Here is a 14,850-nt window from a genome sequence, read left to right as displayed (position 1 = left end):
TGACCCTGAGCAAAGGTCAGGTGAGACAGGGACAGAATGGTTTAATGACTTATGGATGGTAGCTTTAATCCATAAAAGTTTTAATCAACCAGGAAACATATATGTTTTTATTTATGATAAATTATATTACATGTACAGATGTGTTCCTGGGCGTTGAGTTTGTTTATGGTCTGGTTTGGGGCTTTGGATTTAAAAGTGGAAGTTGGATCTAGTCTCCACTCATCCTTTTCTTTCATTTGTGTTTAGTTTTTAATTACTACAAAAATATCAGTACTTTTTGTCACAATTTTGATAAATTTGCATTGATTTTGTCCAGTCTTGGAAATAATCAGGGGATAAATGTACTGTAAGTTCGATTCTATTAACGCCAGAGGACCACTGGAATTAAGGGGAAAACAATATGTCACACTTGCATCTATATTGTAATTTGAGTTCACAATAATTGATTCTAACAATACCAGATTTTCCGCATTATAGGGCGCACTTAAAAGCCTTTAATTTCATCAAAAAACGACTGTGCTCCTTATAATCCAAAGCACCTTATATATGAATTTATTGGGGTGTCTTAGTACGACTTTAGTAAACCACAAAGCCGCACTTGCAGCATTACGGCTCCCGTAGTCAGGATTGAAGAATTTGAGGGATTTGTGGATGAGGAATGAACTGAAAAAAGTGAGTGTAATGTGTTATTTTTAGTTATAACTGAACAATTATGAGTTATTGTGAATACACTAACAATTTAGCGCTCTCAGACAGTATTTTTTTTTTACACATTACAATTGAACAAAGTTGAGAGTTATTGTGAGTGCATTAAATAAAGTTTGACTGACTTATCTAACTGTTGTTTTTCGTTTAATGCGCCTTATAGTCCAGTGCGGTTTATATGTGAAAAAATGTTCAAAATTGACCATTCAATGACAGTGCAGAGCGCCCTATAGTGCGCAAAATATGGTAATTATTATTTAGACGACAGAATACTGTGCGTAGAACAAAATGTCCTGTCCTTTTATAGAAAAACCCTGTTGTGCTTGTGGTTTAGCCCTCTACAAACATGTTCTGAATTCATGGGATTCTTGCATTAGTTCTTCAGGTCCTATTTCAGTCTTCTCTCATAAGTAATGAACTGCACAGCCCCAGTGTATATTCAGAGTGACTCTCGTGCTCTGGCCTCACCAGGACACAGACGTGCCGGTGTCTGGGATCACACAGGTCTTCTCCTCCGGGTTTATGATCTGTGGATTCAGGTCCAAGGTGCCGTTCACACTGATCACTGGACGAGCTCTGCAACAGAAGAATGTGCAAGATTAACCGTTAAATATACACAAGACTAACACAAAGATCAGCCATAACAATACAACCACTGATTATAGTCCTGGTTTAGTCCTGGTTTAGTCCTGGTTTAGTCCTGGTTTAGTCCTGGTTTAGTCCTGGTTTAGTCCTGGTTTAGTCCAGGGTTAGTCCAGGTTTAGTCCTGGTTTAGTCCTGGTTTAGTCCTGGTTTGGTCCTGGTTTGGTCCTGGTTTAGTCCTGGTTTAGTCCTGGTTTAGTCCTGGTTTAATCCTGGTTAGTCCTGGGTTAGTCCTGGGTTTAGTCCAGGTTAGTCCAGGGTTAGTCCTGGTTTAGTCCTGGTTTAGTCCTGTTTAGTCCTGGTTTGGTCCTGGTTTGGTTTAGTCCTGGTTTAGTCCTGGTTTAGTCTTGGTTTAGTCCTGGTTTAATCCTGGGTTAGTCCTGGGTTAGTCCTGGGTTAGTCCAGGGTTAGTCCAGGGTTAGTCCAGGGTTAGTCCAGGGTTAGTTCTTGTTTAGTCCTGGTTTAGTCCTGGTTTAGTCCTGTTTAGAGTTAGTTAAATTACATCTGGGCTAGTCACGGTTTAATCCTGGTTTAAATCTTGGTCGGTCCTGATTTGATTTAGGTTTAGTCCTGGTTTAGTCTGGCTTGTGGTTTTTTTGTTGTTGTTGTTACCTTTAATATTGAGACAGGAGCAGCACCTTAACATTTCTGTGCATGCTTATAATTTTCACTCTAATGAATTTGTTTGTACATTTTTTAAATTTATTTTGAGCCTCATCAAATACTTTTAAACATAATAATAATATCCATCTATTTCAGTAGTGAATGGGTTAAGTGTGTCCTGAACATGGTCTATATAAAGTCAGTGTGATAAAAACATATTAAACATACAGGCCTTTGAAACCAGGGTGGCCTTCTCATTAAACTACTGCTTATTTAGGCAACTTCAGCAGCACCCAGCCATGCACAGTAGGGGGCGCTACACACACACACACACACACACAGACACAAACACACACACACTTTTGATTACCTGTATAAAACTGCTTTGTCTGCTCCAAAAACTCCAACTATTAAATCTGTAAAAAGAAAAAAGTCAAAGTTAGCCTCCTGCTGAGATACTGCAGCTTGTAATGTTTCAATGTAGAGCAATATAGAATATCTGAGCCACATTTAGAGAGGGGAGAGGGGTAGTGGATCTTGGGATGATTTTTGTGATGTAGTTATTTAAAAGGAGACACGGTATTATGCAAAAATGACTACCTTCTCATTTTCTCGCTTAAAGCTGTATTTAGAATGATTCATGCATTTTTTATCTTTGAGTCCCACTTTGTCCTACTTTTATACCCACCACTTTTTATTTCTTGATTTAAATTTCCATATCCATTAGTACCAACCATACTATTCAATCTATAGGTTTATTTACCTGGGTATCCGTTCCCGTCGATGTCTGTGTTTCCGGACATGGAGTATCCAAAACTTGCAGGCATGTAACTGGACGCCCATTTACCCTGAAGGACCTGAGCGCACAATCACAACTATATCAGGATTTTTACTCTTTTATGGCAGGAGACAGTCTGACAGTCTGCGGTGTTTCACCTGGGAGGGGGAGGAGTCAGGCCCTCGGGAGCGGCCGTTGTGGATGTAGACGAGTCCAGTGTGGTCAGGGCCGCCGTACGGAGCAGAGATCGCCACATCTGTGGAAATACAATATCAAATACATCCAAATGAACATGTATGAATCAAAATGTCAACAGTTGTCCTGAAGTTGGATTGAGGAGGTCGGTCTCTGGCTTTGATCACACTGAGGATCTGACTCGATGACATGATCATGAAGCTTTGTTTGTTTATGTATCGTGCTGACATAATAATACTCAGAGTGGAAGGAAATATTACCTGTTACTTTGTTTTTGGTACTAATAACAGTAATTTTATGGTACCCATTTCTGTATTAATTATTATACAATAATTATTGTATAAAATGACAAAACAGAATCATAATTCACATATCCACAATCCACATTAAACACAACTTCTCTGAGTAAAATCTGTGCTTATTCATTTGAAGTGAGTCTTGGAAAATATATAAAATGGACCGACCAGACTTAAAACTTGTTAAAAAAAAAAAGGACAGTCCCCTGCCCTTATTGTCTGATTATTTTCCCCCATTGTTCATGAGACATGCACATCTTTATTTAAATTAGGGTGGATTGGAAACTTGTCTTATCAGTTAGGTAGCTCACCAGATAACCAGAGCTGAAAGTAGTTTTATTTATTTATTTATTTTTTTGGCTAGGACAATTACATTTTTGTTTACATCCATTATATATATTATGTTCAAATCAGGGTCAAGCGGACTAATCCATTCTAATGTGAAAGGGGGTTACTTTGATAGTTAAAATAGATTTGACAATCAGATACTATTTTGATGGTGTTTTCTTGTTTAAAATTAAACTACTCTCACTTAATGTCATATTGAGAGAAACTCAAATTGCTCTGAGGCCATCAGTGGCACTTAGTTGGGAAACCCTCCAGGTTCAGGGGCACTAAGCAGCCGCCTAGTGTTGCCTAATGGTGTGAATGTGTGAATGTGACTGACCGTTGAAGCCGTCTTTGTCCAAGTCTCCCAGAGCAGCGATGGAGGAGCCGTACCGAGCGTAGACCTCTGACCCTGTGAGCTGCTGTGGAGGGTGGAATGAAAAGCCCCCGCTGCCCAAAAACACAGTTACCTGAGGGAAAGATAGAAGGAATAAGTGTGGAAATGAATGAGGATTTTATTAGGCCTGTCACAATAAGTAAGAGATTCTTATAATGATTAACCACTTTGACTCAGTCTTTATTACATTAACATCAGTTTTTTTTATTTGAGTTTTTTTTGCTGAGAAGGAGGCTCAAAAAACGGGGTCGGTCTGGGCCAGTTCTACATCTGCATGTTTCTACATCTGCGTGTTTCTACATCTGCGTGTTTCATGTGAAAGTTGGTTAATCTGTCTGCTATTGGCCTCTGGCTCTTGTACTGTTTTCTAACTTTCCACTGGTTAAATCAAAATTTTGTTAATCCCTGCGAGGCGACTGCTGCTGTGTGTCCACTGATATGAAGGTTGTATAAAACATCACTGGGAGAACAGTCTGATCCACTGACCCACAGGCTGACAGTGAGATTCCAGCTCCCACAGATGAATAATGTTGTTGTTTCCCTGGGCGAGACACTTAACCCACCACACCCCAAGTGTGTGTGTACTGCTGTATGAGTGTGTGTGTGTGTGTGTAAAGGGCACTGAGTGGAAAATGCTACATTTAACTGGGATAATCAATTTTCTAGCAATGTGTTACTTTTAAATTTGGACAGGCTTATTTGTATGATCATGTTGATCACGTTGGGCTGGATAGTGCGTACAGACCACAACCTGTGTGTTCAGTTGTGTTGACTGTATATTGACTGGTAACACAACTGCATAAATCTGGGTTTGTATGAAAGCAGCCACCCTGCCCTATGAGCCATCTCAGATATGGCTAAGAAGAAATTATAAAAAAAAATTCTAAAATTACCAAATGAAAGAATCTAAAATTTTAGCTCAATCCCTTGAGTCGTTCCCGAGTTATGGCCCGTTGAAATTTTGGGGCCATGCTCACTTTTTCTGAAGCCTTAATTTATACGCATGTTTGAGAGACTAGAACTTTATATATATATATAAATAATAATAGAGCTAAGGAAGCTGAAAATGTGTGTTATTATAGATTCTTGGTCATAGATTCTGAATCTGTTGTCAAATATGGGGTATCTTTTTTAAGGGGGGCCCCCAAAATCTCACATTTGGTTGCCGCTCAATTTCGTTTTCAATTTTTGAGGTCCAAGATCTATTTACTCTAAGCAGATATTTACAAACTAACTACTGAACCTGAATATTTGAGAGAATGACCATTTCTGACAACAATCTCACACTTTTCCGAGCTTTCATGTGGATGGTGTAGAGTCCCAAATATGGTCACAGACCAAATGTGACCTTTTTGGTTCCTTCTTTGGACCTATGGGTCCCCCATAGTTAGATGTTGAGATATATATATATATATATATTTTTTATTTTTTTTTGAAAGGTTCAATTAAACCTTAAGCCTTAAACACTAATTGCTTGTTATAAGGGAAGACAGTTGGAGATTATTTGTGGCCATAACTCAAGAAAGACTGAAGATTGAGCAAAAATTTAGAATTAGAATATTTCCATTTCCATTTTTTTTTAAGATAAAGCAGAAGAAAATGGAAAATGTTTAGAAATTTTTTCAGCCAAATCTGAGATGGCTCATAGGGGAGATTCCTTGAAAACGGCTGATTTCATATGCATCTTATAATGTGTAAAACTCACCTGTCCAACCTCCCTCAGCTTCCCATCCGAGCCTCGGTCCATGAAAAGAGGAGCTCCAATGAAAAGATCCACCAACCTGCAACAAAAACCCAAGGATATCAACTCTACACCAAACTTATCTGTCCAAACAAAATGTATTTTATTTCAATTTCTTATTACAACTTAAATGGCCCATATTAGGCTATTTTCTGATTTCGGTTCTAATGTTATTTCCTCCTCACAAACAGACCTGGAGTTGTGTTTTGTTTCATTCACTTTTAACACCCAAACCCTGTATTACATATTTAGAACTTAGTTCTTCTCTCAAACCAAAAAACTCTGTTCTACCTTGTGATGTCATGTGGTTATGTAGGAAGCGCTCCACTGTGTTTTTAAACTCCATAGACATTCACTAGAATCACTGGGATAATTTCAGGTCTGGAACTGCCAATCTCTACTGAATTAAAGACATAGACTAATAACTCAGGATTCCTAAAACATGTGTGAATGAAACAAAACACAACTCCAGGTCTGTTTTTTAAGAGGTAACAACATTGTAACATGACTTAAAGCTCTCAAGAGTTAATTTTGTGTTATATAGGACCTTTCAAACTACAGCCAAACTATGATTTTGGAGTCTTACCCGTCTCCATTAATATCAGTAGCAGCTACGGAGTGTCCAAAATAGGCCGCCATCTGTGAATAAAAAAACGGGATACCAAAATATAAGAGAAATACTACTACTATTAAAAATCTTTGTCAAAAAGGTGTCGCGTTCTCTCACCTGTGTCCCTGTAAAGTTCTTCACTGACTCCATGTTTTGGCCATTGAAGATGTTCACCTGAAATCAGCCAACATCAGTTAATACATTATTCCATTATAATGCATTATTTTATTTCATAGAAGAAAAATACAAAAAAAAAAAAAGAAAAGGCAAAGAGAGGGGACAATAAAACGAGTGTAGCTGGTATGACTAGATTAAAGGTTTGGGAGATTGTTGAATATGTCCATTTTCAGTATGAATTTTTAATACGTCTGCAAAGTTTTTTTTATTATATTAATGTTTACTTCTAATAGACGCCAAGAAGAAGTGTTTTTAGTGGCTTAATTTGAAAGTTTATAGTTGTTTAGTCCAGTGTTTCCCAAACTTTTTTTCTGGGGTCTCATATTTTAAAAGTCACAAACTATCGTGGCCCAAGTCAATAGACACTATTCATAAATTACCAAACAAAGCTGCATTGGACCATTATTGAACATTAATGAGGATATTTTATTGTTGACTGAGTGATTGTGTCTCTCAATTAATATCACTCAAGTTTTAAACAATGAAAAACAGTCATTGAAGCAGCAATAAAAGGATCCAGATGTCTCTTTGGACATTAAATGCAGCCCATTTCTTTTTCTTTAATTCAATTGAACCAGCAATATTGGAACAAAATAGTCAAAAAAATGATTACAAAAAGATTAGAAATTATACAAAACATGTCTTAACATTTCAACATTTCTAATGAGCTAGTTGGGCCAGTCTGTGTTTTTGTAGCATGTTCCAGTCCGGGTGCAGGAGGAGAGCGCAGCAGCAGATCAGACACAACATTCAGTGTGTTTCTGTGCTTTGTCTCCATTTTTGTGAGCACAGAAAGTGCCAATTCACACATATATGCAGTAGAGAAAGGAATAAGCATAGAAATACTGGCCCTACTGAGGACAGGATATTCTGGCGAAATGCTTATCCACAATGACAGTAAGGTCACAGATCCATGTATGCCAGTTGGATCCATGGATCCAACTGTATATCACAGACCTACATGCATATCGTGCCAAGGCGACTCCAAAAAAGTCTCTTGCGACCCACCTGAGGGTCAGGATCTAGTCTTTGGGAAACAATGGTTTAGGAAACAGAACGGCCTTTACAGAAAAGTAAATGTCCCTGTGCCTCTGTGGGGTCTCATTCTGTATAAATCCCTGTAGTTTAGACCTCGACAAACTGAAATGTCCCTGTGTGTCAGGTGCCTTCCGTGTCTCTCTGTGTTCTGAATGTAGATTTCTTGTATGTATTATTAAGGATATTAGTCATATACGTACATAGCCCAGTGCTTTGTCTCCTCGTGGTACACCAGTGACATAATCTGTTCACAAGAGAAAGCACAGTTAAACACAGACAAACTTTACTGTTGTATTGAAAAATAAACTGTATGTTAACATCAGTAGAGTGTACACATTCACAGAATACTACTCCTACACTACTCACCGTCTTGTCCATCATCATTGAAGTCTGCCACAGTCACAGAGTAACCTAGCAACAAAGAAAGAGTAAACAAAACAAGAGGTGGTAAATACTATGCAATTAACCCAAACCCAAAACAGAGCTAAACCTGACCTAATCCTTTACTGTATAAAGAAGTGGACTAAGGGAGTGTGACGTCACCCACAGCGCTCAGCTTCAGTCAAATGAAGCGCCGAGACTAGAGGTTATAGGGACGATTTTGGAGACACGTTCCATATTAGGAATAGGTCAAAAGTTTTAGAACACCCTCATTTTTCCAGTTATTTATTGCTGTTCAAGTTGTGCAAGTCCAATGAAGAGCGTGAAATGGTACCAAGGTAAAAACTGAACAGACAAAGGTTAAAAAAAAGATAAAAGATACAAAACACAAGTCCAAGCTCTGCCAAAACTACCTCAGGAAAAAAGAACAAGATGGTGAGTTTGAAAACATGACTCCAGACTCCAGACTTAAACCCCATGGAGCTGGTTTGGGATGAACTGGACAGAAGAGTGAAGCAACCTACAAGTGCCACACATTTATGGAAACTTCTGCAACAGACTTGGGAAGAACTTTCTGAACAATATTTGATTTCTATTGTAAAAAGAACGAGCCACGAGTGTGTTCAGCTGTTCAGGTGTGCACTTTCATCAATCAAAAGCTTAGAATATATTTTGGTCAACAGTAAACAGTAAAAAACTGGAAAAAGTGTGGTGTTCTAAAACTTTTGACTGGTAGTGTACATACATACATACACAGTCTATGCTGACACAGGACTAAACCTGGGGTAAAACCAGGATGAAAATAGAACCAAAACAGGACTAAACCATGACTAAGCCACCACAGATCCACTGAAAAACCAAGACTAAGCCTTGACTTAAAAAAAGAGACAGTGACAGGACAAGACAGGACACAAACAGGACAAAAACCAAGACTAAACCAGGACTAAACCACAAGGGCGTAGATTTGCATAGGGACGGTGACAACATGTCACAACCAATATTTGGGGAAGACAAAACAGTCCCTACCAATATTTACCATTTTATAATAATAAACAAAAATATACATTTATTCTGATATTTTTCCAAATTCAGTAGTATTAGTTTAATATGTTGTTCGTTCAAATTCTGTTTATTAGACGTTCTGAGATGTATTCAGTGATATGATGACAGGGTTACACCTGCCGCTATTTCCTTGGCTGCAACAGAGTGATGTCATTAGTGGAGCCAGGAGCCTAAACTGGGGAAGCGGCAGGACAGGGCCGCACCTGAAGACGGTGGCTTGAGCAGGCGTGAGTGAAGACGCTGCACCAAACTTTGAAAAACTTTTCAAAAGGAACTTACCGTATTTTTCGGACTACAAGTGGCACTTTTTTCATGGTTTGGGTGTTTCCTGTGACTTATACTCCAGTGCGACTTATATATTAAAATTTTCAGACAGACAGCCGCTAGATGCTCTAGTCTTGTGAGTCAGTATCTAGTACTATTTTTACTCCTGTACCACGGTTACTTCACACTCTACTGCATATGCCTCTTGTAGAAAGAGCCACTGTCTCACTGCAAATAGTGAAATATGCAGGCGAAAACAGTAATTGAGCAGCAGAAAGAAAGTTTGGAGTGAGCCAGAAACTTGTGAGGCACTGGCGGAAAGCGGAGATGGAGAACACAGCTTCATGGCAACCGAGAGGGTCTGCAGTGTAACTTTCCTCTAAGTCACTGGATGAATCGACAAAGCCTGAACTTCAGTGACACTGAAACCATCCTGTTGGGGATTCAGAAAGACCAGAATAATTCTAACTGGAACTGATGCAGAGTCTGACGACAGCGACACAGAAGAGGAAGCAGTGCTCTGTTTACCTCATGGATCTGTGGTTTATCTGTGGAGGTCGCGCAGAAGTGACACCGAGGATGAAGAATTGAATGGATTTAGTGATTTGGAGTGAGATTGTGAGTTTGGTAAACTTATGTTATGTTGTTTATACTATAATTATCTGAATAACTCTTAATATGTTATGTTAACATATTAATGTCTATTCAGTCTGTTGTTCTCTGTTCTATTGTTATTACTAGAGCTTGACTTTCAAGATGAAATGTCGGTTCCTGGTCTTTAATTTTACAAAATACATTTCCCCAAAAAATGCGACTTATATATGTTTTTTTTCCTTCATTGCGCATTTTTTGGCTGGTGCAGCTTATACTCCAGAGCGACTTATAGTCCAGAAAATACGGTATTTGACTTCATCTTCAATTAAACTTGCCTTTTGGACCTGCCCAGACTCTGTGTTTTTGGAACAAATTGATAAAACTTATATGCAACTTCTTATCCTATTTGACCCTTTCTTATAAAGATGTGCTATTTGGTTTTTGCAGTGTGCATCATACTAAAATTAAACAATATTACAGAATTAATCTGTTAATCAAGTAAACTATCAGCTGGTTTCATGTGGGCTGATAATGTTCACACCAAAGCTGAGACCAAATCCACGCTGTTTAACCATGAGTTAACCATGAGTTAACCATGAGTTAACCATGAGTTAACCATGAGTTAACCAGGACTTAACCATGAGTTAACCAGGACTTAACCAGGACTTAACCAGGACTTAACCAGGACTTAACCAGGACTTAACCAGGACTTAAGCGCTCAGAGGCGTACCCAGGTAGCTGTCATCGTACTGGGCTCCTGCAGACCGCGTGGCCATCGTGTTGCTGTATTGTTTAACGAAGTCATTGGTGGTTCGACCGAAAATCTCAGTAATGTCGTCGGAAATCAGCTGACCTGAGGAGAAGAGAAGAAAGCGTTTAAAATACCATCACGTACATTTACACACAAGTACATTTCACAAAGACAAGTCCAAAATAAGAGTGATTTGTAAATATCGTTAATATATTTTATTTTATTGTCTGTGGAATTGCAAGAGTGCTCACAAGTAAAGTATTTTTTAGGCAGTAAGAACAACCAAATAAATAAATAAATGAATAAAAATAAAATGGCTAAAAAGTTACATAGTGTGGCTTTAACAGGAAATAATTAAATTGAAAAGGATGACAAAATATGATACAAGATTTCTATTTTTTTGTTTGCGGACAGTTTCAAAAAACAAAAAAAAGCAAAGTAAAAGCAGTAATGTAGTGAAGCAGTGAGTTGTAAATAAAGTAAAATTGTTGAGTTTAAAGTGTGTACGATAGATTTTTGCGATTCTCTAATTTTGACTTAATTTGGTATGAAAATTACTTTTGTAAATATAAATTATAGTTTTGCACAAATCAAGAAACAATTTATGAAGAAAAGTTGAAAAAATTATCTTTTTTCTGATACTTTAAACCATTAATTCAACAAAATAATTTTCTTTTTCTTTTTTTATTACCATTATTATTTTTTTTGCACATAAATCAGATGTCACAGAAGAAAAAGAAAAAATAAATAAATAATTGTGTTTTCTTACATTCGTTTTTGTCAAATCATAATTTATGTGTACGTTAGAGAAGTTTTGGCGAGTAACTCTTATGGCATTCTCTAGTGTGACGTAAATGATTTCCAAACAGGAAGTCAAAATTTTAGATCAAAAAAAAAAAAAAAAAATAAAATAAAATAAAAATTGCGAAATCTCCAGATGAGTGTGAATGTTTTAGTAAAGTGAGTCGAACGTGTCTGAGGCGCTTTAAGTTTTAGAAAAAAAGAAAGTGAGAAACCTCCAAAACAAGATTGTGGTTTGTTTACGAGACAATAATGGTGAACAGGCAGAAGGAGGGAGGAGGAAGAAAGAGAGAGAGAGAGAGAGAGGGGAAGGGAGGAGACGGAGGGCGACAGAAATAGATGAATAAGGCAGAAATAGAGTGAAAGGAGGAGGGGAGAGAGGACGAGAGAGAAGGGTGTATAGAGACGGGGAAGACAGGAGGAGAGAGGAAGAGGAGAGGAAAGAGGAGAGAAGAACAGATGGAGAGAGAGAGAGAGAGAGAGAGAGAGAGAGAAAAAACAGGTGAAGAAGGGGAAAGAAACATGGGCTATGAGAAAGAAGAGATGGAGAGGTATAGAAGAAGAGAAAGATACAATGAGTGAGGGAGATTAGGGGAGAAAGAGCAAAAGAAAGAAAAAGAAAGATAAGAGAAAGAGAGAAAGGGGGACAAAGACAGGGGAGAGAGAGAACGAGAAGAAAAAGAGAAAGAAAGAGAAACAGAAAAAGAGAAAAAGAGAGAGAGAACAAGAGAGAAAGAAAAGGAATGAGATTAGAGAAAGAGAGAGAGATGAGAGAAAGACAGAAAGAGGGGGAGAAAGAAAGATAAAGAGAAAAAAATGAGACAGAAATAGAACAAGAGAAAGTAAGAAGAAGAGAAAGAAAAAGGGAGAAAAAGAGCGAGCGAGAGAGAGAGAGAGAGGAGAAAAGGGTGGAGAAGGGGAAAGAAACATGGGCTATGAGAAAGAAGAGATGGAGAGGTACAGCAGAAGAGAGAAAGATTCAATGAGTAAGGGAGATTAGGAGAGAAAGAGCGGAAGAAAGAAAGAGAAAGTGAGAAAGGGGCGAGAAAGACAAGGGAGAGAGAAAACTAGAAGAAAAAAAGAGAAAGGGAAAGAAAGAGAGAAACAGAAAAAGAGAGATGAGAAAAGAAGAAGAGAAAGAGCGAAAGAAAGAAAGAGAGAGAGATGAGAGAAAGACAGAAAGAGGGGGAGAAAGACATGGGAGAGAAAGAACTAGATACAAAGAAAGAAAGAGAGAGAGAGAGGAGGAAAGTGAGAAGTGAAAAGTGAGAAAGAAGGGTGGAGAGAGGGAGAAAAACATGAGCTGTGAGAAAGAAGAGATGGAAGAGATGGGGAGGTACAGAAGAAGAGAGAAAGATAGAGTAACAGAGGGAGAAGAGAGGTAGAAAGAGGGATAAAAAATAGATGGGAGGAAGGCAGAGACAGAGAAAGACGGGGTGAGAAAGAAGAGCAGAGGGAGGGGGAGGACAGGATAAAGACGGGAATAGGAGGGACGAGGTTTGGTAAATAGATTGAGAGAGAGTGAGAGGAGGAGAAGAGATAGAAAAGAGATGGAAGAATGAGCAAGTGGGCGATAGAGAAGAGAAAGAAAGAAGAGAGTGTTCTCATTTAGTGCTGGTTTGTTTAAATTTAGGAGAGAGAGAGGAGAGAGAGAGCGAAAGAAAGAAAGAGTAAAAAAAGAGAAAGAAATATAAAGAAAAAAGAGACTAAGAAATAGAAGAAGAGAAAGAGAAAAAGAATGGGGGGAAGAGAGAAAGAGGGGTAGAAACAGAGGGGAGGGAAAGAGAACTACAGAAAAAGAAAGAAAAAGAGAGAAAGACAGAAAAATAGAAAGAGAAAAAAGAAAGAAGAAGAACAAGAGAAAGAACAAGAGAGAAAGAAAAAGCGAGAGAAAGGGAGGAAAAGAGTGTGTTGAGAGAGAGAGAGAGAGAGAGAGAAAAGTGAAAAAAGAACGAAAGAGGGAGAGAGAGAACTAGAGAAAAAGAGAGAAAGAGAAATAAAGAGAAACAGAAAGATAAAGAGAAAAAATGAGAAAGAAATAGAACAAGAGAAGAGAAAGGACGAGAGAGAGAGAAAGGGAGGAAAAGAGTGTTGAAAGAGAGAGAAAGAGGGTGAAAAAAGAGTGAAAAAAAGAGGGGGCGAAAGGCAAGGGGAGAGAGAGAACTAGAGAAAGAAAAAGAAAGAGAAACAGAAAGAGAAAAAAGCGACAAAGAAATAATAGAACAATGGAAAGAGAAAGAACAAAGAGAGCAAAAGAATGAGAAAGAGAGGGGGAAAAAGAGAGAGAGAGAGAGAGAGAGAGAGAGAGAGAGAGAGAGAGAGAGAGAGAGAGAGAGAGTGAGTGAGTCAGCGTGGAGTGTGTTGGTCAGTGAAGTCCTTCCTTCTCTCAGACAAACAGGATTTACCAAATAACAGCTGAGTCCAAACTGATGATTAAAGACTTAAAGTGAAACGTGCTTTAGTCATGAGAGGCTCACACGGACAACGACGCACCATCTGCACTAGCACGAGCAGAAGTCATAGTAGTAACTGTTGAAGTAGTAGCAGTAGTAGCAGTAGTAACAGTTGTAGTAATAGTAACAGCAATAGTAAGAACATTTTTATTTTACATGTCGTGTACAGGGTCAACTCATCTGAACCAGCGATGGTGGTGGAAGTAGTAATGGTAGAAGTAGCAGCAAAAGTAGTAGAAGTAGTAGTAGTAGTAGAAACAAAAGTAATAGAAGCAGTAGTAGCAGTAGTAGCAGTAGTAGTAATAGAAGTTGTAGTAGAAGTCGTAGCAGCAAAAGTAGTAGTAGTAGTAGTAGCAGCAGTAGTACAAGTAGTAGCAGAAGGAGTAGCAAAAGTAGTAGTAGTAGTAGTAGTAGTAGTAGTAGTAGTAGTAGTAGTAGTAGTAGAAGTAGTAGTAGCAGCAGCAAAAGTAGTAGCAGCAGCAGTAGTAGTAGCAGTAGTAGTAGCAGTAGTAGTAGCATTAGTAGTAGCAGTAGTAAAAGTAGTAGAAGTAGTAGTAGTAAAAGTAGTAGAAATAGTAGTAGTAGTAGATATTTAAGTTTTATAAATAACAATTTTAGCACTAGAAATAGAAGTAGAAGCATCAGTAGCAGTGGTAGAAGCAGTCGCAGTAGTGGTAGTTGCAGTAGAAATAGTAGTAGTAAAGTAATAGTAAGAGTAGTAGCAGCAGCCGAAGTAAAAGTAGAAGTATTTAAATCTCTTACCCTGCCAGTAGTAGCTGCCTGGTCCTCCCACCACCACTTTGTTGTTCTGCACCAAAATAAATTGCTTTAGTTAAACACAGACTCAAGTGGAACAATGGCCCGTTTCATCAGGATTTACAGACAAAAGAAGGTTTGATTTGAGAAATATTTAAAATATCATAAAAAAAATATTGTACTCACCTTCACAAAGTCTGCACTGAACCCGGCCTGACAGAAGCCCTGCCCTTCAGGAGTGTTGGCCTCTGGAAACAAGACACACAAGACACTTTTAAT

The 14,850-nt window shown here is 38.2% G+C and overlaps 1 protein-coding gene across 1 annotated transcript in view; it reads right to left on the bottom strand.

The window, feature by feature from the left end:
* Positions 1-14,850, bottom strand: part of itgav (integrin, alpha V) — a 52,706-nt gene that overhangs the window by 18,234 nt on the left and 19,622 nt on the right. The window contains exons 6-18 of the mRNA XM_055148548.1: positions 14,758-14,819; positions 14,578-14,623; positions 10,541-10,663; positions 7,876-7,920; positions 7,710-7,753; positions 6,412-6,468; positions 6,271-6,323; positions 5,649-5,724; positions 3,887-4,016; positions 2,887-2,984; positions 2,714-2,807; positions 2,321-2,366; positions 1,174-1,281 (exon numbers count right to left, since the gene is read on the bottom strand). Of these exons, the coding sequence (XP_055004523.1) occupies positions 1,174-1,281; positions 2,321-2,366; positions 2,714-2,807; positions 2,887-2,984; positions 3,887-4,016; positions 5,649-5,724; positions 6,271-6,323; positions 6,412-6,468; positions 7,710-7,753; positions 7,876-7,920; positions 10,541-10,663; positions 14,578-14,623; positions 14,758-14,819 (982 nt within the window). The remainder of the gene's footprint in view (positions 1-1,173; positions 1,282-2,320; positions 2,367-2,713; positions 2,808-2,886; positions 2,985-3,886; positions 4,017-5,648; positions 5,725-6,270; positions 6,324-6,411; positions 6,469-7,709; positions 7,754-7,875; positions 7,921-10,540; positions 10,664-14,577; positions 14,624-14,757; positions 14,820-14,850) is intronic.

This window comes from Boleophthalmus pectinirostris, unplaced genomic scaffold, assembly GCF_026225935.1.
Source record: "Boleophthalmus pectinirostris isolate CB_2022bp ecotype Guang Dong unplaced genomic scaffold, ASM2622593v1 HiC_scaffold_1, whole genome shotgun sequence".
NCBI classification, from domain to species: Eukaryota; Metazoa; Chordata; class Actinopteri; order Gobiiformes; family Gobiidae; genus Boleophthalmus; species Boleophthalmus pectinirostris.
This window is presented reverse-complemented; position numbering and strand designations above follow the sequence as displayed.